Here is a 23,720-nt window from a genome sequence, read left to right on the forward strand (position 1 = left end):
TTCTATAGATCTCAAATACACCACGCAACTCTCGTAAAATTACACGTCCCTCTCCGATTAGCTCCGTAGGAATGGACGAAAATAAAGTACAACAAGCATGATCCTCACAATCCAATATTCATGGATGTGCAATGCAAGAATCCTTCAAATTCTCACGATATAAACAAATCCACCCTAAGAAGGGCATGATCCAGGCCCAAAATTCAAATTGGCCGTTGGATTACCCAATGGGCCCAAAAGATATTGTCCTTATGCTCCCCTGCCATCAAAGGAATATTCTCCTTTCCTGGCAAAGTGAAAGGTATGTGTGTGTACATGCCTACTTCAAGGATTTGGAGAAAACACTAGAAATACTCACACATCACCAAGTATGGGCCCATGTGAGTCTTGGGCCATCTCACTTACAAAAGAAAAAACAAAAAAGAGAGAGAGGGAGAAAACGATTATTACAAGAGATTGAAAATGAGGTCACAAGCAAAGTGGCCCATCTTCTAAAAAAAATATTCATGAACAAAACCCATGTGGGCCCATGCTTTCTTCAAGGCCCAAAAATGAAAAGAAATGAATACATATGAAAGTTGCTTGAGGTGAATTCATCTATGCCAAGCTCCTAGACTTCCACAAGAGGCATTCAATGGACCTTTACATGTCCATGATCAAGGAGGAGCCCACATGGAAGAAACAAATCGACGTTTCAATTTGTCTCGTAGCTTTGGACGGTCTGATTCTGGGACAGGGAGTCGACATGGTAGGGCCCACGTGATGAACGGCTTGGATGGCGTTTTTTTCCGCCAGGTGAGATTCTCACTGGCCCCACCTGTTCACGGCGAGATGCACGGGAAAGAGCTGATCAAAGCACACGTGCCAATGCGGCCCACATGTAGATAATCCGGACCATGCACCTGGTGGGGCCCTACGTGACTATACCCTCCTTAGAATACGAGGCTGGCACGTGATTGGATCACGGTGTATGGAGATTTTCTTCTTAACCGTCCATTTTCCTCAAATAAGCATAACCCACATGATCATTAAACCAGCCTAATTTCCGTGTCAGAGCTAGTTTAAGGTTTGATAAACCTAATGATCGGCTCAGATCTCACACACGTGACACGTGTAACATGATTCACCTCCTCAATCTCTTCTCGCGTGACCGTTGCGAATCTCAACGAGTCATGAGATTGCTCTGTGCGGCGAATAGTTTTGTGATCCAGACCGTTGATATGGGGATGAACCTAAAACACAGATTAATGGTCAAGATGATCAAAGCACAGGGCAGGGATTAGATCCACCCCGTCCATCAGGTGCAGCACCCCGTGTTTGGACAGGGGCCCAAAAATCAAGCTGATTCAGCACACAGGTGGGCCACACCATAGGAAATAGTTGAGATGGGAAGTTCTACGATCTAAATCGTCCAAATAGTGTGTGGGGGCCATTGTGGTGTGCGTATGCCATCCAATCCATACATCCAATGCATCACACTAGGATGAATGGATTCCCTGGGAAATCAGACATTTCAAGACTCATGTGGGCCAACAAGAATTTTACAACCCTTATGTGTGTGGCCGACCTAAGACTTGGATTGGACTGATTTTGGATCCATGGCAAAGGACTGATTTTGGATCTGATGCATTAGTGATCCAGATCATTGATCTAATGAGCTGAGGCAATGGTAGATGATGCCCCATAAAGGACTACCAGATCAGATCCTAGTCATCCAAGATATGACTTTTTCAGTTTAATGGGACTCATTGTTGCATTGCTCACCGTCAATTTACTGGCCATAAATCAAAGGGTTAGGATTACCCATTAATGATATTTTTAAAGTAAATTTATTATTTGATAAACTACAAATTCTAAAAGCCTTTTATTTCGAGAGAATACTTTCGTACAATTTCCACCTGTAAAAATTGTGGGGGCCACCATAATGTTTGTATCTTATCCACACCGTCCATCCGTTCTGATAGCTCATTTTAGGACATGAGCCTAAATATGAGACAGATCTGGCACTCAAGTGGACCACACCATAGGAAATGGTGGGAATTGAACACCTAACGTTGAAAATTTTGGGGGGCAAGCTGATATTTGTGTATACCCTTCTTTATACATGTCAATGTGATCCTATAAACAGGTTGGATCAAACCTTTGTGGGCCTTGCAAATGTTTCAATTTTGAATAGTGGATGCCATCAACCCCCTGTTTCCTGTGGTGTGGTCCACTTGAGCGTCAGATCAAACCTGCCCAAGTTGCACTCCTGGTTGGGCCCTACAAGACCACCCAACCCTTTATGTGAACCACACTAGCACATGGATCAGGTCCAACCAATGGGTTCTTGGACCCAACCCAAAATTAAACCAGTCTGGGTTCAACCCAGTCACTGAAACCTCACTGTTATTTATGCATACGATCCACACTATCCATTTGTTTTACCTGCTCATATTAAGGCATTAGCCCAAAAATGAGGCAGATTCATTGCATAAGTGGACCACACTACAGGAAACAGGGGGAATTAAACGACTACCGTTAAAAACTTCTTAGAGGCCACAGAAGTTTTGAATCAAGCTGATTTTTATGTATTCCCTTATCCATGACCGTGTGACCTTATTAATAGGTTGGATGACAAATGCACATCCCTTGGACTCTAGAGAGCTTTCATCATTCAAGAGTGGACATGGACGTTATTTTACACCTTATTTCCTATAGTGTGGTCAACTTGAGCTTAGAATCTGCCTCATTTCTTTGGGCTCAGCCCTAAAATGAGATGGTAAAATGGATGGACGGCGTGGATCAGACACATACATCACAATGGGTCCCACAGAAACACAATCCTAGTTCCAGTTCTTGCATGCAATCGCATTTCCTAAGTTACTAAGGTGTAATTACTTGGAAATTTCACTCTACCAAACAATTGTAAAATGTCAAAATGGTTTATTTACCACCATTTACAGGTGTTAGTGGAAAATCAAACACCGGGCCAGAATCTCCTGGGATTCACCTACCCAAACACCCCATGTTTAATCAAGGGAAGTAGAAATTGGGAATAGAAATTAGTTAATTCCTAAGTCACCCGGATGTTCTCCCATGCTGGGACGTTAAAACATTCACATACAACCGCGGTTGTATGTGATCATATCTCGTCTATCCTTGCCAAATAAAAAATAAAAAATCACATACAACCGTTGTATGTGATCATCTCTCATCTATCCTTGGGAAAAAAAAACACAAGGAATGCTACTGCCAGGTTTAGTTGCTCATCAATTTAGACTTGTATGAGATCCGGGCCATCCATCATATAGGGATCATGATGGAAATGCCTTGGTCTTACCCAAACCTATGGGTCAGATCCAGATCCCCCTCTACCTAACCCAGATCCATTAGCTAAATGACTCCTCTCAAACACAGACCTAGTTGTTAAATGGGTCTGTCCAGGACTGCCCTCAAATAGAGACCCATTTGCAGCACTGCAAACCACCGGCCAAATCCCCAAAACTAGGGATAGACAACTACTAAAAGGAAATGTTGTTGTACAATCAAGAGACAATGTCCCACTATTTTTGTGTCGGCAGAATGAGTTTGGATTGGGTCTTAGAGATCCCAGGGTGGTCTAAAGGAGTTGGGTAGTGCCAGGTCAGGTCATTTTGGGTCCGGGTCTCTTTTTTCGGACCCATACACGAACCGGTTGGGTTTTGGGTACCCATTGGCTCTTTGAAACTTAGTTTCCTATCAGGTTTGGGTTGCAGCCGCATCAAATAAAGGCATTTTTGCAGTTGGCCTACTTGAATGGATGGATTAGATGACACACCCATGCGATCGTTTGACACATGAAATGAGATGGTTTGGAAAACCCCAATCTATCACTAGAATAATTAATATGTAATATTAATATCAAAATTAACTAGACCCAATTTTTATTTGGGTCCAAGATGGATGACCCGCCTAGACTCGTTTTGCTACAAGGTCCAAATGGAAGACCCAACCCGATTACTAGAAACAGATCTGGGAAATTAGATCGGACTGATAACATCAGATCGGATCCATCGGTCATTGACAATCTACTTTCAGGTGTTTTTCCCCCTTTACCATTACTCTGTTTGCCAAATCTGTCAACCAAACAACAAATATATAAACCCAAAATTCTATTTCTAATCAGGATGTAACCGAACAACAATAGATCCCCATCAATCGGGATCGACCACTCCAACATCTGCAACTCCCCCAGGACAAACTACAACCATCCGAACAGCCACAAGGCTGAGTGATTAGACGACTGATATGGATCACTGATTGGACAACTGATATGGTCAGCCCCACAGTGGATTGAGATGGCTCAAAAATCTACCAGATGAATATCCTAGCCTTAAATCCACACCCTACCAATAGAAGGTAAAAGAAAAAGGAAAACAGCAAAACCACATTCAGTGGAAAATATGGGCCAGGGATCGAAGGATTAGAATGTTCCACCATCCATGGTGGGTCTGATTAGATTGGCAATTTGGATCACCAAGCCATGGTCCCCACACCAGCAAGCTCCACATCTGCTTAGGCAAGTGTCGAGAATAATCAAGAAAAGCACAGGAAAAAAAAAAAATAATGGTTTTAAGGCAACATCAGCTGCCAATGCATATTGGATATATACGAAAGGTCATACAGGTGGGTTAGCAGCTACTCGAATGAAAAACAAACTGCCACCGTTGATCAGCTTCTCTCCTCAACATAACAAAAATCACAAACAAACCCCAATGGTGTTGTGGTCTAATAATGATAACTCTATAACTAACAGGCATCAGAAACATGTGAAAGTACGTTATATAATACCTTTTAATGTCGAATCGGGCAGCTTGGCTCCAAAACCCATCTCCCATCTCAGCATTCTCCTCCCCTATCGAGACTATCGAACAGAAACCATTGGTGTACAAAAAGCAACAACGAAAGCCGTCGCAGAAAGAAAGAGCTCTCCCCCGAATTTCGCTATAATTCTATCTGCAAAAGGAAGAAAAAAATATCTAATTTGGTAAGCGGAGACATGGCCTTCTTTTTTTTTTTTCTTTTTCCCCGTTTTGAATCCTGAATCAGCTCCCCCACAAAAAACCCAATCAATCTGCATTTTTCTTGCTCCTGAAATTCTCCTTCATGAGAGCAAACTTCTTCCTGCATTGGTTCACTGTCTTCCCAGGGACTGCAGCAGCCACACGCTCCCACCGCTGGGCCGCTTCCTTCGGGAACGTCTTTAGAGCCTGAACCAGTGCCCTCTGTTGGGCGGCAGACCACACATCTTGTTCATTACTCGAAGAAACACCATTTGGCGCTGCTGCGCCGTCTGGAATCGGGTGACTCCCGCCGCTGCCCGAAGACTGTTCGGGTGCTGCTGTAGGAGCTCCATTTCCGACGATGCCATCAGCAGGTGGCGGCCTGTCTTCTGATTCGAGCCTGGTTGTGAGAGGCGATACGATGGATGGAGCCGGCTTTCTCTTTTCTAGAAAAGAGTCGAATGCTTTTGTCGAGTCGGGCTTCTGGAGAAGAACCGTCTTGGTTGCTTTGAGAATCTCTTCGACTGATCTTCCAGTACCGATGTACTCAGAAATAACCTCCCACCTCCGAGACGTTCCCTTTGGATACTTCTGCATGCCTTTCCTCAACATCTCAATCTCTTCTCTGCCCCAAGGCTTCTCTTGCTTCTCAAAGCTGCTTAATGGGCCATTTAGCTTGACCACTGGAGGGGCGCCGTTCAGTTGCTGACTGGGTGGCTCTGAAGGACTGTTCTGCTTAGTAGTTTCTCTGCCTTCAGCCGCAAGTGCAACTTTCAGCAGCTGTGCCCGCTCAATCCCTTCCTTGCACTCTGCTTCATTACATAGATTTCGTAACTGCTCCATCTCAAATGACATGCATATGCTCTCCACATCACTTTCTGAGAGATCGAGCATGCGTTTGGATACAATGGGTGCCGACAGCGTACGTAAGCGAGTCCTCTCTTTCCGCAGAAGCTTCTTCTCTTTCTCCTTCAGCTTCTTCTGATTCAAAGCGGCCTCTGCAGCTCGTTTTTCTTCCTCCTCTTTCTGACGCCTCTCCTCTTCAGCGGCCCTCGCAGCCTCTTCTTCCTGCAGCTTTTTCGCCAGATACTTGGCTTCCTTTTTCCTCTGCTTTTCAGCCTTTTCCTCCTCCTTCCGTCGAACGATCCGTGGATCCCGCTTATAGGCATTGTCAACAAGTGCACGTACCCGGGCATACTCTTCCTTCCTAGCCTTTTCTCTCAGCTTCGCGTTCTGCCTGTCCATCCATCTTTTATGGTCACGGGACTCGGCTTGCTCAATATCAAACTCGTCTGCATGTGGAAACTCTCTCCAGCTCTTGAAGACGTACCAGAAATTATAGAAGATATCCACCTCTCCAATTGGTGTCTTCTCATCCCCTAAAGGTGGGATTGGTTGATTAACAGACCATCTTCCATTCCTCATAAAAGCAGGCCCATATACCTTGAAGAAGTCCTGTGGAGCACAGTCGGTCGGGATTTCATCATCAAACTCATCAGTGGAATCATAAATCCTTCTCTTCACGGGATCTATTAGAACCTCATAGGCTTCTTGAACGGCTTTGAAATGATTTTCTATCTCCTCCTTCTTTGCTTGCTTCGCCGCTTCAGTTTCCTCAGCAAGAAGAAGGGCGGCCTGCTTGTCGGGATGGTACTTCAAGGCGGTCTCGCGGTAGCTCTTTCGTATCTGTTCCTCAGTCGCCAGAAACCGCAGATGGGCCAGTCCCAACAATGCATAATGGTCCTGTTGCTTGCCTTCACCACCCTTCTTTTTCCCTTTAGTGCTATATGAATCCGATGATGGCATATAAGATTGACCTTTATCATCTGACACGACACTCTGATCATCTGTATCTGCATCTTCTTCCTCGCAGAAACCAAGAAGTCTAAGTGCTGTGGCGTGAAATGCATGCCCAGCAGGTTCAAATTTTGCGGCTTTCACAGGAAGGCAATTCGATGAAACATAGATTGGCTGTCCATCGACGATCTCAGATGAATAGGAGATGAGCCGGAAACTTGTCCGGGCATCCATAATATCTGTATAAGAACCATTGATCAATGTTAAAGCTTGTAGATTTCTTAGAGATTACTTCAGGTATGATCAAAACAAGCCTAAATACAACAGCATGCAAATTGCTATCATTCAGAATTATCTACAATCTCATGCCAATATCATGAATATTCGTTCCAGGTGCTACGACGGAAGTTTCAGAAACAGCTAAAATTTTCCTTGTCAGACTCACGGGTTGGATGAGTACAATGTTGAAAAGTGGCAGACATGGATTTCAGGAGGAAAAAAAAATGTTAATTTTTTACTTTTTATGGTTATTACGTAGTAGGGTTTTGCTTCCCAAAGCTTTAAATTGAAACATGTGAGGCCCAATCATCAATTTGAACCATCCATTTTTTTCATACAACTATGGACAAGCCACAGTGAAAAAAATAATAACAGTTGGATGATCCTACGCATCTGATCAACAATATGAAAAATGGACAGTCGAGATTGAGCGGATAAACGAAATAGGTCCAATCATCATCTTGAACAATTGATACAATAGATCCCACTTTGTATTGTTTGTGATATCAAAGTAGCACTCGGTTTGATGATTCTAACCATGCAATCTAGGGCTCATAAAAACAGACAGTTGTTACAAATTGGCCTCATTTATAGAGTTAGGAACTTAGGATCATCTGACCAGTGTGCCATGGCTTGATCCCAATGGCACTATTAAATGAGCCGTCCCGATTGATGATTGGGCATTCCACACACCATTCAAAAGCTTTTGGGGCTAAAGTCCCCATGAAGATGGGGACGTTGGCAAACCCCTATATAGTATAATTTAGTTCCAACACATTTCTATTAGTTCAGATGTCTTTGCTACAACTAATACCATTCATGTATACTAAAAGTTATATAAGAACAAATCTGAAGTCTGCTCAGCCCAGAAACACCTCTAGATCTGCCAAGATGGCACGTCTGGAACATCCGAACTATGCATCCAGTGGTCAAAAATTGGGCCAGTCACCCATCAGGCTGGCCATAAGTGCACACCAAGCGGGGCTGCTGAAAGACTTTTAAACCGCACGAAGTTTTCATACAATTTTGGCCCAACCAATGCATTGGCCGACCTGACATTTGGGCCAGATCCCTACATGGCAAGACCACCAGATCCACAGCTTGGACGATCACAGGTGCACCAGGTTGAAATGTTTGCCTGTGTTTAAGAATTCAATGTGTTCCGTGACTGTAACGGTGGCCGTAACGGCCACCACCATTACCCTTACGATACAGGCCATAACAGCCATTGTGGTCTATTTTTTTATTGGAAAAAACCCGAAAAATCTGTATCTGCCCTGTAACAGACTGTTACAGAACCGTTACGACCTTTATAGGGGGCCTAACAGCGGTTAGGGATCTTTTTTTTCATAACGGCTGTTACGATCCCATAACGTGTAACAGTTGCCACCGCTACTTTTACATAACAGGCGTTAAGGCACACCATGTTTAGAATACCATGTGGAAAGGTGTGTGTGGCAGGTTGAAAGTACGATAGATGTATCCCTACATCATTAGATGTACGGATTCATCAATGTTGGAGTCTCCACATCTAAGACTGAAAGGATTTGAAGCTACATCTACATGCTTAAAAGTAAAGGCATGGATTCATTTCCCAAAACTTCCACATGCACCACACCTTGAAACCAAAATATGAAGAAAATACAACACAATAAACATGAAGCAATAATCAAAACATGGTCTCAGCAAAATGCATTTTCTACCATTTTTCAAATGGTGGATGTGGTGTGACTCATCAACCGTATACATGGCACACATATATGTCAATCCAGATGGTCTTAATTTGTACTCTTCATAATGGATGGAACATATCCCGAAAACCACCCTGATTGGACAATCCTAACCACCCAATGCATGAAATGGACAGTTAAAAAGGAAACTGTAAGCAGCAAAATAATATGGTTGACATCATATGGTTCAGATCATCTGATCAGCACAAATAGTGGGCAAAGCTCCACGGTCCACCCACATTGTGCTGCAGTTCCATGATCTGGAAGGATTGACGCGCATGTATGCCATGTGTGCAATGGATGAGTCCCCACCATTCCAGAAACGGTGGAAAATGCACATGGTAGTCCAGCCCTCAAATCATACCTCTTGACAACTGTATAGCTCACAACAGAAACCCTCACCACAGAAACAAAACCCTATTGGTAAACTTCATTGATGTAATAGGAAATAGAGGAAGTATTCGTACTATAATAGTAAAGTAAATTTCTAAGACAAAATTTCAACACAGCAATCACAACACCAATAATAAAACAATAAAAGGCCTGGCTTCCAACCTAATCTCCACACAGATGCACACACAATCACGCATACTATGCACCAATTCAAAAATACCTTCAGCAACCCAATAATGAGAAAATGACTAAAACCCACATCCCAAACCAAAAATAATAATGAAGAAGACAATGAAAACACATCACATTCACAAAAAGGTTCTAATTCCAAGTCCCCGAGCATGTATCAGCCATCTCCAAAATGGGACAAGTTAATTGATTCTTTTAGTGTTTTATCAATGATGCATTAAAAGAAATGCAGTCATGTCATTAGAGTAGAACACAAACATAGGGGCTTCAAAAGTGATCTTCATGGTAGGGCCAAGCTATTGGATTAGTTGGATGTCCCATGCACTCAACTAGTTGGAAGTTATCTAATTGGGGGACAGTAACTTGTGGTCCAACCAGCTGGACTTGAGACCTCATTAATTAATTAGGCATCATAAATATCAACTGGCTAATTTGATACTACAACAGTTAAAACAAAAGTGCAAAATGGGCGTATTATACAATTGCTTTGCATGCAGGGCTCACCGCAATGTCTATAAGGCATCCAAACTGTCCATCAGGGTCGCCCCACCATGCAAGTGGAACTCGTCAAAAACTAGGGTGATCTGATCATCATGTGGGCCATTCATGGTGAAAATATTTTTTTTTTCATTTCTGGGTGGGTTTACTAATTTTATTAGGTGTTTAACTTTTTTTAAAATTATTTAATTAGGTGATTAGTCGGATATCTGATTGCCCGAGCATTGATTGGATGTCTGATTTGTTGTTTGATACATATTCAGATATTATCCAAAAAAGTCGGATACCCAAGTCAGATATCAGATACCAATATTACAATATCTGACCTGTTTACATCCCTACACGGCAGCTATGGATTCACGACTTCAAGTTCTTCAACTATGCAGGGACAGGTTACACCCCCTATCATTAAAAACATTTATTTTCTAAGAAGAATCCATTTAGAGCACAAAAAACTTTAAAAAGAAGTAACAAAAGAAAACACGACAGGGAAAAACGGTAATGGGGTGCCAACCATAGAAAAAATCCACAGTTTGTGGGGCCCACTATTGTGTATATGCCATTCAACTAGATCAGCAGGTGTGCCCCACTAAGGGACACCTGAAAATATGGCCAATTGAAAATTCAGGTGGGCCATACCATGTGATTCTGGAGGTTTTAGGCATGACTTTACGTGGTTCACTATGGTGTGGCCCACTGACCTTTTTTAATCAGGATGCTTTTTGGTGGCCCAGCATGAGGGGGCCACTTGATACACAGTTTGTATGCCACACACACATCAGTGAACCCCACACAAGCTCAACCAGATGGTAAGTTACCATGTTATAAAATTAAATTTTACGGCAGTAAGGTATTTGTATATGTTTTACAAAAAACAGACTCATAATAAATCAGATAGAACTATATAAAGATATATATGGAATGATCCCATAGCATGTTTAGCAAATATGGGGCCCTCATGGTGCATGAATGCCATCCAGGAATGATCTGGTGCACTCCATGAGGATGGAAGGACACCAAATCAGGCCATTCCAAATTCAGCTTGGCCATGCAACAGCATTTAGAGGTTTTACACATGATTTTCATTGTTCCCCTTGGTGTGGTCCACCTGAGACTCGGCTTGGCTGACAGTTTGGTTCCAAGATCAAAATATGGTGGTCAATCGACGGTGTGGATCTCATGCACACATCACAGGGGAACCGCAGAGTTTAGTCCTTTGGGCCGCCTTCCCTAAGACTATACTCTAGATCAGCTTAGCACATAGACTACAGACCAAGTTATTTCTAACTAGAATGGTCAATAAAAATTGGCCACAAGACACGCTCATTAATATTGTGAAGGAATAATATTATTATGCTTGTGAGTTGAAAAGAATCTTCATCCTATCCATTATCATATCATCATCATTGCCTTGACCCAGCTATTTAGGGTCAGCTTTTGGAGTTTTGTTCTGCCAATCAAGATTTGAAACAGGAATTCTTGTGGAAGCTTGGCCAAAGTTCAACACATGTGGGCCACCTAACATCAACCCTCCTTAATCGAGGCTGGGGACCAGATAGTGCAGTTGATACACACAGAATCTTTATGGCGTCAAAATCATAAGAATTTTGGGTTTGTAGGATCCAATCTTAGATCCTTTTGTACTCAATAACCATAGCCATATGGTGCAATATAGAGAGAACAACTACACAAAAAAAGACCAAACAGATATGTGACAAACTTCTTCAGTTGCAATCCAACAAGTATAGCAATATATGTATCAACAAGTAAAAGAATATGAATACTCCATGCTTGCTAACTACGTAGCATATGCACTGAACCTAAGGAACAACTCGTGTTTACCATATTTACACCTAGACCAGAGTTTGGAAGTTGAAAAATCAAATCGTTAAAAAAATTTATACACACACACATGCACGTATATATATAATAGAGTGAGAGAGAGTAATGCTCCCTAATGAACCATAGTGTAGGGGAGCTATATGCGCACCTAACCTAAACCATAGCTTTCCAAGTTCTTCAGATTGTTCGTAAGAGAGGCTCCAAAGACTCCCTCTCACTTGTGTTTCAGATTGTCCAAAAGAGAGCCTCCAGGAGTAATGCTCCCCCACAAACAATCTGAAAAACTTGGAAAGCTACAGTTTATATATAAGAAACTTAACTAAGATCATAAGGCGCCTAGAGTGCCTACCAGGAGTTTTTCTTGATAATGGGACTCAAGGAGATTGAGCCAAGCATATCCCATCAAAATCATAAACAATGAGGAAATGATCCGGTTCTGAGATGATGCATGGTTTGGGGAGGAGGCTGCTTCGATCAAAGTTTCCAAATCTAGCACATCTATCTCAGGAGGCAAATGTTCCAGTTGTTCGGTGCTTCTCATATTGCGGGGGTGAGGTGGTTTTGCTGCCTCATTGTCAAAGGAATCTAAGGGATGAAGAGGTGGAGGAGCTCATTAGGCTTCTGAAGAAACTTCATGGTTGCTCTCCAATAATGGGGGTGAGGGCTATGATGATGGGGAAGTTCCACAAATTGGGCCAGTTTTCTATGTGATCCTCCTATAAGGGGCTGTTTGGATGGTAGTTAATGAAGGCAAATGGAGGGACTTGGGAGTAAATGGAGGTAAATGGGATTTGAGGTGTGTTTGGATGAAAGTAAATGCATGGATATGAAATGAAATGGGAGTAAATAGGCATGTAAACGAAAACCTCTCTACGAGAGAGGATTTTGGAAGTAAATGAGGTGAAATGCCTTCTTGAGCTTCCTTGGAGAGTCGCGCGAGTAAACAAAGTTGGCGGTATGCGCATGTCCGCCATACACATGGCATGCTAGTGATACTCCAAAACAATTCAATCACAGGCTAAATCATTAAAATCACACTAATAGAATGATCCAAACCATCCAAAGGTTGGCCATCTAAATGGACGGTTAAAAAGCATTGGCAAGTTACTTTTTGTGATCCTGGCGTTTGTGGCCTTCCTAAGACTCAAAATTTTCTGGTTTTTGGCTAAAGTGTGTGTGTATTGAAAGTTGACAAAAAATTTTATTAGAAAGCTCGCAAAAACAAGCAAAGAATACAACACCAACTACACCCATTTATGCCCAACTCTCTTAAGAATCCGGAGATTCTTCTAACAATCTTCTCAGCCCTAGGCTGGATATTTTGGAAGCAGTAATCATTCCTCGCTCTCCAATATCCCAAAACACCACCAAAATGAGAAGTCTCTACCTAGCTTTACCGGTTTTCCCGACTCCTCCCCCCTACCATGCCCAAAGGAGATCTTCCACCGTTTCCTGCATCGCCCAAAGCGCATAGAATAACGATAAAAAAAATATTCCACACCTTGGCAGCAAGGGGGCAATGGATCATTAGGTGATCGATAATCTCTTCATTTGCCATACAAACCCTGCCCAAAGAAGATCTTCCACCGTTTCCTGCATCGCCCAAAGCACATGGAATAACGATAAATATATATATATATATATATATATATATATATATATATATATATATATATATATATATATATTCCACACCTTGGCAGCAAGGGGGCAATGGATCATTAGGTGATTGATAGTCTCTTCATTTGCCATACAAATCATGCAAATGTTAGGAAGAATCATTGCTCTTTTCTACAAGTTGTCTATCGTAAGTATTCTTTTGCGACCGACCAACCAAATGAATACTGCCACTCAAGGACGGACACCATAGTACCAATGATGAACATCACATATTACAATCAATCTGTTAAATATCACATATGTAAACAAATTTGAGATAATTAAAGTTGATTTGGAATATCACATATGTTCTTGTGAATATATTGGAAAATTCCAATGCATTCCAATTCCTCTCATTTACTTCCATCCAAACAAAATATTTGAATTTCAAACGCATTTCATTTACTCCCATCCAAACACAATTGAGTAAGTCATTCACCTCCAATTCCATTTCCCATTCACCTCCATTTACAAGCTCCCAAACGTGCCTTAAGGTGCTCCGAGAAACCCTAGCAGGCATGTGCCATCACCGAACTACCAAGTCTTGGTTCTATGGTGCCCCTCCAAAAGGTTGCACTTTTAAGTAGCTAGTGGGAAGGAAGGAAGTGCCAACTATTGACAATCTCCAATGAAGGTTGTTGACAATCACCTATTCATTTATTGCCCCTTGGCTCAAAGAGTGTGGGAGGGATGTTTCAAAGTTCTTTGGATGGCACAGGTTATGCTGGGGACAATTGAGGATATTCTTTTGGCTTGGCACAGAGGAGGGTTTCACAAGCAAGGTCGAATAGCTTGGAGACGGCTTGGAGACTTGCTTTTATGGCGGCTCTTTGGACAAACTGGAGGGAGAGGAAGAGTCTGTGTTTCCAAAATATAAGTGGGTCAATGGGAGAGGTAATACGGAAAATAAACATTGATGTATTAGGGTGGGCATTCTATTTGAAGGATTGTGAATTGTGCTTTGTATAGTTTGCTCGGGTTGTACCTTGCACCGCCTTGTTGCATTTCTTTAATAAATCTTTATTGATTCTATATTTAAAAAAAAAAAAATCATAAACAAGATATGCTACAAGGCAGGCCATTGCATCGCTGCATGGTCCCAAATCAGACCATTACTTGTGGTTGGATTGTCTGGGACCCACTGGATCAATCGGATGGTCAAAAAATACCGACCGATTAGGCGGTGGGGTCCACATGTCCCACCAAATGCCATATGTGCCTTTATATGTAAGGGCTACATACACCATGCTAAAATAGAGATCCTTCTTCTTCTTCTTCTTGATAAGCAAACAATTTTATTAGAAGAAAGGAAAGCTATCCATTAACACCACGGGCATGCTTCTTCTTCTTCTTCTTCTCTTTGAAGAGCAATACAATCTTATTAGAAGAAAGAGAAACTATCCATTAAGACAATGGGCACACATCACCATAAATATAGAGATACATGAAGAATACTCTCTTAGCAAGGACATCCATCTAATTAGCCTCTTTAGGAATACGATCGAAGGAAAAAACTAGAAAGCGTGTCTTTAAGGAGTGTTGATGATTTGGAGCATCTTAAGGTGAAATTTAATCATCAATTTCATATATTTCCCTTGTAGATTCAGTTCTATCCAAGGTATTCCGTAACAATGACGGTGGCCGTAGTGACCACCACCGTTACTTTTACTATAGGATTGTAATGGCAGTGGCGATCTATTTTTTAAAATTATTTATTAAAAAAAAAAAAACCATATTAGCCCCATAATGAACCATATGACCTTTATGGGTCTTTTTTTTTCATAATGGCCATTACAACCCCGTAACGTGTAACGGCTACCATTGTTACCTTTACATAACAACTTTTACGACCCCGTAATGGCCATTACGGTACACCATGGTTCTATCTTTATTTTCCATGAAAATATCATCTAAAAGCAACACACCACCTTAAAAGATAAATAACAAGATGCAATCCAAATCCAACATTTTGCAAGTGAACAATTGTCATTATTGATGTCATCATCCATCCTAGTTACCAACTACTAGGGATTGGCTTATCATCACCATCTTTGCAAGTGACCAATGACCATAGAAAATAGGTAATCTAGGAATATCTAGAAACATTTTTCTTTACTAATTTAAGTTAGTGAGTATTGAATTGAACTTAATACTTTTGTTTAGGTAGAAACCAAAGCTGCTTAGTATTAACTTATTTTGAGATATTCTTTTAAATCACCAGTTGAGACAAGTATGGTTTGGACCTTCAAGATAAATGTGTATATGTTATTAAATGCACTCCCTTGCACTAAGGGCCTGTTTGTTTTTTTAACTCGCAGTGAATTCACCGCGAAATGGGTCTTCATGACCCATTCGCATGTTTGACAGCGGGAGTAAATGCCGGCCGGTTTGTACATTTGAAAATCCCTCTCGCAGAGGAGATTTCCGTGGGAAAGAGGAGATTTCCCAGGAAATCTTCGGAGATCTCTCGGAAGTTTTAGACAAGACTGATTGAGGTCTTGGTAGTCCGCGAGAGTCTTTCATGGACGCCTTCACCTTCTATATGTGGTTGGGTCCAGCCTTACACAGGAACCACCTTCCACCACAAGACTCCCTCGCAGGTACTCTCTGACATTACTCCCTCCTCTTCTTCCTTGCATGTGCACTCTACATGGACGGTTTGATCTTCTAATCGAATCCCCTGCTTCATAATCACAGGTGTCGAAGACTGTACGGTGGAGCTCTACCGTTCTCAACACAGGTGTGGAAGACATTGAAGAAGGGAAAACACAAATATCACCTTGATCGAAAACTATTCTGGCCTTCAAAAGTTTTTAACGGTGGTGTCACTCTCCCCACTGTTTTCTGTGGTGGGGTCAACTAGAGTTTTGGATGTGATTCATTCTTTCAATATTACCCTAAAATGATCTCTCTAGATGGATGGACGGTGTGGATACGAAACATACATCATGGTGAGGCCCACATATGTTGGTTGTGAATAAACTTGGGAGAGAGTCTCGCTACTAACTGGTGGGGCCAACCCAATCTTTTGCTCAAATCCCGCGCTCGTTTCCCCAATCAACGTCCGAAAACAAACGAGGGAAACGGCATTTGCAATCCCGCACGATTTTTTCAAACAAGTGATTTCGTGATGATGCTCGGTCACAAACCCAACGCATTTCCCTGAGCATGTAATAAATGCTCAGGGAGAGTGCAAATGCTTGTGAAATACAAAAACAAACACGCCCTAAAAGTTTAACATTTTAATCAAATTTTGATTGATTCAAAGAGAACTATGGAGAGACGAGGAAGTCTCATCCCTTCATTATTCTCCAGTTTCAAGCTCATTTTGGATTCCTGACCCCTTGCTTTAACCATAAAGCCATCGACAAAATTGCCTTTCTAGGCCCCTTGTGGCCTCAATAAAATCAGTATCTTTCCAAAAAAATCCAGGCCACCAAATCCAACAAATCGTCATCACGAGAAGACAAAAAAGAAAAAGGAATCATCATCATCATCTAAGCCTCATGATGTGCTGTAATGGTCATAAAAGTCGTTATGTAAAGGTAATGGTGGCAACCTTTGCACATTACAAGGTTGTTATGAAAAAAGGACTTGTGACGGTTGTCATAACCCTTGTAATGGCCTATTACACCCCCCGTAAAGGCCATAACAGCCCCATAACAGTCCATTGTGCCCCCCGTAAAGACCGTAACGGTCCATTCCGGGCTGATATAGGTTTTTCAGGGTTTTTATTTTCAATTAAAAATAAAAAATAAAATAAAAATAAAAATAAAAAACAGCCTATAACAGTCGTTAGAGGAACCGTAAAGGCCGTTACCACCATTATCATAAAGGTAATGGTGATGGCTGTTACGGCCACCGTTACCGTTACAAAATACCTTGTTAAGCCTTATCCCAATTAATTGGGGTTGGTAAAGAAAGGAATCAAAGAGACAAAAAATAATAATTATCTCAACTTCCAGCTTTACGACAACTAGAAAAACGTCATGAACAGACAGATTTCAACAATAAACCACAACCCACCATTATGCACAAAAAGAAAAAAAAAAAAAAAAAAGAGGGGAAAAAAAAAAAACAAAGAGAAACAAAAAACTAATCTCATGTTTCAATCGAAAAAAATATATCAATCCAGAAAAACACAAACATAATCCATGTTACAAAACAACAGCCTCAGTTCATCAACAAGAACCACTAAATGATGCTCAGTTGAAAGAAGAAACATCTTTCATAGGAAGCCAGCATCTTCCGTAGGAGGGCTACCTTTTGTGACCTACGTCATCCATGCAGTGGCGTCATCATGACGAGCAATGCCCCAATAACTCCACTTTTCGGTGATCCTACCCTTTCAATTAGTAGCCCATGAATAGCCAACAACTGACAATTGTCCAAATGATCCTACCCATCTGATTGGCAGCTCACAAATGGACAACTACATACCCAAGCCAACATAAACCGGGGAAACAGATGGGCCGAACCAACAAGATTTTATTATCCAATGGAGCAAATCTCATCAAGATGGTGCCTGCCATATGAACAGTGGATCGCCACATGATGGGCCTGAATGAACAATTTCTTGGGCCGAGCAAATTGCTTGACCAAAAATTATATTTTCTGCACAACAACATAACCACAATACACGTGGCCAAATGATCTAGAGGACCAAGCACATAGTAGCATTAAAATGCATCTAGTTGATGTCCCATCTAAAAAACACATCAAATCTAATACCAAAATACATCTATTATGCAACCATCAAAGTAAATCTTATGAATTTCCCATTATGCACTTACTGCATGTGCATGAAAAGAGAAAGAACAAAAGAGGGAGGTGCACGTTATGATGATTGATGACACATATGCCCTTCTTTCTACTTCTGGTATTTAGAATAGTATCGATGTTGTCTTCTTATAATCCCAGTAGAAGTAATAACAGTTGAGTGTACAAAAAGGAGGGGGTGTCGATATCCGTTCCAACAAACCCACATCCAAAACATCAAGGGAATGTTTGGATACATGGAATCCAATGGAAAAGAAAGAGAGTAATATAATAATTATTCAATGGTGATTTTTCCATGAGAACTATTGAAACATGGATTCAAAGTTTAGAGTTCTTGTTTGGATAGCAAGTGTTAAGTCTCATATTCCTCTGACAAAAGTTGCCTAGCTTCTTGTGCCAGGAATCCAAATTATGGAGAAGTGTAATGATTGCTTGCAAGATTCTACCCTTTTCTTGGCCATCCAAACAACACAAGTTGTCACATCAAAGGAAGAACACTTTTCCTTTTCTATTATTTGGCATGGAATCCATGTTTCCAAACATGGCCCAAAATCAATGATAATAATTGAAAATCATAACCCAAACTTTCACATTGACTTGGAAAAATTTTATAGTTCAATACATGCACCCAATATCATAATAAGGAAGATGATACAAAAGAGCCTAAAGAAGCAAAGTATATCCCATATCGATATTGGTTGGCGTAACGGTGTCCTCCGATACGGATACGGATACGGGGGTGTAACGGCGATACAGGGGCGTAACAGCCCATAACGGTGCAAAATTTATTTTTTTTGCCAAAAAAATATGAAAAAATATGGATTAAATCCGGAATATTCTAAGCATTCCAAATATGCATTCATTTATAAATTGGAACATGTTTATGGTAGTGTAACGGTCCACTCTTTGGTGAGAAGCTGTATCAGACTGTCTGATGAATTTATGAACCAGATAACCTGAATTTGACTACAAAATTCATATATTTAATTTTCTAATTATCTAATTTATATACTTAACAATTTGATATCATTTCTCCCAATAGTTCTTTTAAAAAATGAAATTAAATTCAGGTAGATCGCGTTGCCAATTTGGGGCTGACTTGGAGGACCAATCCATGCCCCAAATCAGCCTCAAATCCATGCAATTTATTGGACATTATCCCACTTGTGAATTGGTGGACATTTATTGGATAGTGAATCATGAAAAAAAAAATCAAAAGGCCCTATTTTAAAAAATAAGCGTCCACAAATTAACAATTAAAACTATTCAAACAATTTGATTTTGGCATTTTGAGTTAGCAATTACAATCCATAATTTCATTGGTAAATTTTAAGTTAATACATGTCTCATGTACAATTTTTTAAGGGCCCGAATTAGGTAGGACTCGGATTGTGAAGTGTAGCACACGAGTGTCAAAGTTTTTTGGACCCCACTCGTGATGAATGTGTTACATCCACACCGTCCATCCATTTTGCCAAATAATTTTAGGGCATGAGCCCAAAAATGAGGCAGATCCAAAGCTCAGGTGGACCGCACCATAAGAAACAACAATAATTAAACGACCACCATTAAAAATTTATTAGGGCCACAAAAGTTTTAGATCAAGCTGACATGTGTGCTTTCCCTTCATCCACGTCAGTGTGACCCTATTAACAGGTTAGATGGAAAATAAACATTACAGTGGACCCTAAGAAATTTTTAATGGTGAGCATTCTATAACCACTGTTTCCTATGCTGTCGTCCACTTGAGATTTGGATCTTACTAATTTTTTGAATCACAACCTAAAATGATGTGGCAAAATGGATGGACAACATGGATAAAATACATACATCATAGTGGGGCCCACATGGCACATGTACATTTTATTAACTTGTGCGACATGCTGCGTAACTCGTACGCAGTCCATTCATTTGACGTCAGCAAGTCCTGTGAGTCTGATCATGAGGTATGTGTTATATCTAAACCGTCCATTCATTTGACGAGCTCGTCTTAAGGCTTGACACCAAAAATAATACAGATCTAATTATCAAGTGGACCACACTGCAAAAAGCAGTAGGGGATTGAACATTTTTTGGGATCACAGAACTTTTGCATCAATATGAAATTTGTTTTTCCTCTTCATTCAGGTCTTTTTGACCTTATGAACAGATTGGATGGAAAATAAACGTTATGGTGGGGCCTACGAATCGTTTAACGGTGAAAATCATTATCTCCGTTGCTATTTTTGGTGTGGTCCAAACGATCTTAGGATATGATTCATTTTTTGGATAATGCTCTAAAATGATCTCTAAAAATAGATGAATAGTGTAGATATAATAAATACATCACTGTGGAGCCCATGTAACTTTGATCTCCTTTGAACCATTCGTACAACTCAGAGCTCGAGGAGTGTCAGCGCTCGTCTTAGCATGACACGTATCTACAACAGCTATATAGCTGGTGTGTGGTACACTAGCAAATCCGCTTCCAATTTTCTTTTTCCGATACGAAATGAAAAAGAAGGGAGAGAGAGGGAAACCGAAAAGAAAAGGAGGGAAAGAAGAGGGAGAGAGAGAGAGAGAGAGAGAGAGAGAGAGAGAGGAGGAGGAGGAGGAGGAGGCCCGCAGCAGGGCCGCAACCACAGCGGTCCGAGAAGAAGAAGAGGAGGAAGAAGAAGGAGAAGAATGAGAAGAAGGAAAAAAAAAAGTATGGTTTTTTTCCCCTATTTTTTTCTTTTTTGGCCGTTACGGTCACAAAATCGGGGGGTACCCATTTTGACCCCGTATCACGTAATGGTGTCGGCCGTTACTGTTACGTATCGGCCGATACGGCCGTATCGTAACGAATACAGGACACCTTGAGTAGAGCCATCTCTCAACGGACACTTGCCAGTGTGCTCGTGTTAATTGGGACTATCCATTTAGTGGTACATACAATAAATGGAAAATAATTCAAGATACAATCATACAAATAGATTGAATGACGATAGAATCATGGAGTTAAAAGTGCTATGCTCATTATAGGTGCAATGCCCAAAACTCCTAAGTGCACAACAGGTGCAACATCCAAAATGCCTGGGTGCATGCCTAGAGAATCCAAGCACATTTTCTTAATTTGTTTTATGCCATAAATGTTATGTATTGATTTTTTTAGAACCAACTTCCAAAAACTTGTGTAGACTCAAACATTCCAATGAACAAAACCCTAGACTTTCTAATTCCCCAATTTCCAAACCTAAAAATCCTATTCCATAAAATTGCCTATCCCTCTTAACCCAAAACCCCAACTCCCATTTTTTTACTAAGTTCCCCTAACAAAGCACTAATTCTCAATCTCCCCAAATCCTAAATCTACATTTTCCAACTACAACTCACCCACATACCCAACACAAAATCACAATTATGCCAAAATACCTAAATTCTCCAAACTTCAATCTGATTTTTCAAAATCCCAAATCATCTAACCTAAATTTTCCAATTCCCCCAAAATCCCAGATCCGTCTTTAATCTCTTGTACAATCACACTGCATACACCACAAAATGGAAGCTCAAATTGCTTTCAAAAGTCAAATGTAGTGCTTAAAAATATGATAGAAAAAAGAAATCAAGGTGGTCTCATGACTTCATGTAAAAAATAAAAAAATAAAAAATTGGGAGGAGGCTTTTTTACAAAATCAAGCTTTAATTTAAAAAGAAACAGAAAGCATCCAAGGAGGGTTTCCAACAGCCGCACACCCCCCCCAAAGTGTTTCCACCCTTAACGGCTATCAAAATACCTTGAAAAATTTACTTTTGAGGTACAACACAACTTTTGTAGCAGCACTTTGGAGCACCTATGTGCACACTTGAGTCAGCACTTTACATGGGGCCCAATAAAGCAGTAATTGACCCAAAACACCAATGCACTTGCCATGGTGCTTACTTGGCACAACTTTAACTACACTAGATATCTGAACAGTGGCTTCAAAGCAACAGCAGTGGAGAGAGCTGAAGGCTATGACCTTGGATAAGCATGATTTCTGAAAAATAAGCCATTCGTAATAAAGCCCACAAGATGGACAGTCCTGATTGACACATCACCCTGCCACATCTACTGTACCAAGATAGCCCTACAAGATTACTTCCCTTAGAATAGTACCAGAAACTGCATTATTTCTAATAGAACAGATCGCATAAAGGCAATTGCACTGCAACTTGTGATAGCCTGCCATCTTTTCCCGCTAACACGCCACTTTCATAGGACACCAATGCACGTTAAAAACAGTTGGGCCCACCATCAAGATCACCCTTCTCAAAAATCAGGGCGATCCACTAACTAGGTGGGCCACACCAGCAAATTGAGTCAGACCATCAGTTGTCCATTGATTCCAATGGTGTGGCCCACCTGATGAAAGTAACTACCTGACTTCTGCCCCAGGCGATCTTCATGGTGGGCCACACAACTGTCGTGTTGGTAGGAGATGTGCTCCCACACGGAACGACGACTCGTGGAACCTTGCGTGTACGTGATCAGTTACCTCATTCTAATCCCAATAGTAGAAAAAAGGGGTGTGTATCAAAAAAAGGGGCTGTAAATATCCGTTTCCAGAAAAATAAAAATAAAATCCTAAGACATCAAAATAAGAAAACAGAAAACCCTAATCACCGACTTTTGACTACGGAAATTCTCTAACAGAAAAAACATGTGTATAGAGAAAAGCAAAAAGTGCTATAAAAAGATATCGATGGAAATATATCAGAGTTTGAAATCCAATACAAGAGAAATGAATCAGATGAAGCTCGATTTTAATAGAAAATTGCAGAAAAAACAAAAACAAAAAAAAAAAAGGAAAAATGAATAAAAATAGAGAGAGATTTCAGCAGACTTGCCTGTGATCGGAGAGATCGGATGCAGGAGATTTCTGAAAAACGAAATCAGCAGCAGCAGCGATTGAGAGAGAGAGAGGAAGGAGAGGAGGGGCGGAAGGGTTTTCTTTTCGCGGCTCTCTTATTAGCGGGGATAGAATCCAGGCACGTGATAGTCACGTGCGGTTGTGGAGCAGCTGAGAAAGTCTACATAGAGAAGGTAGGTTGAAAGAACGCGGATTCGTCGTACCCCGCTCGTCTCCAGCTAGGAACGGACACGAACTTTGAGTAGCCACTGTGATGTTTTGGTTTTATCCACACCGTCCATTAATTCTTCCGTATCATTTCAGCTTCATAACATAAAATAAGGCAGATACAACGACCAAGTGGACCACACCAAAGGAAACAGCGGTGATAATAATTCTCACCGTTGAAACTTTTTAAGGGCACACTGTTATGCTTATTTTCCATCCAACCTATTCATCAAGTTACATGGACATAGATGAAGAGATAAAACACATATCAACTTGATCTAAAACTTCTGTGGCCTTTAAGAAGTTTTCAACGGTAAGAGTTTAGTCACTATTATGTGGTCGAACTGTCTCTTGGATTTTACTTATTTTTGGTATTATATCATGAAATAATAACTAAAAATGGATGAACGGTGTGGATAAAATTTATACATCACTGGCCACTCCAGGCTCCT

The 23,720-nt window shown here is 40.9% G+C and overlaps 1 protein-coding gene across 1 annotated transcript; it reads right to left on the reverse strand.

Annotated features, from left to right (window-relative positions):
* Positions 1 to 4,588: 4,588 nt before the first annotated feature.
* LOC131226639 (uncharacterized) lies at positions 4,589 to 23,203 on the reverse strand. Its single transcript, XM_058222226.1, has 2 exons — positions 23,039 to 23,203; positions 4,589 to 7,060 (listed from the first exon to the last, which is right to left on the reverse strand). Exon 2 carries the CDS (start codon positions 7,053 to 7,055, stop codon positions 5,091 to 5,093), a length of 1,965 nt encoding a protein of 654 aa, XP_058078209.1. The 5' UTR covers positions 7,056 to 7,060; positions 23,039 to 23,203; the 3' UTR covers positions 4,589 to 5,090.
* Positions 23,204 to 23,720: the final 517 nt, after the last annotated feature.

This window comes from Magnolia sinica, chromosome 15 (genome assembly GCF_029962835.1).
Source record: "Magnolia sinica isolate HGM2019 chromosome 15, MsV1, whole genome shotgun sequence".
Lineage (NCBI taxonomy): Eukaryota > Viridiplantae > Streptophyta > Magnoliopsida > Magnoliales > Magnoliaceae > Magnolia > Magnolia sinica.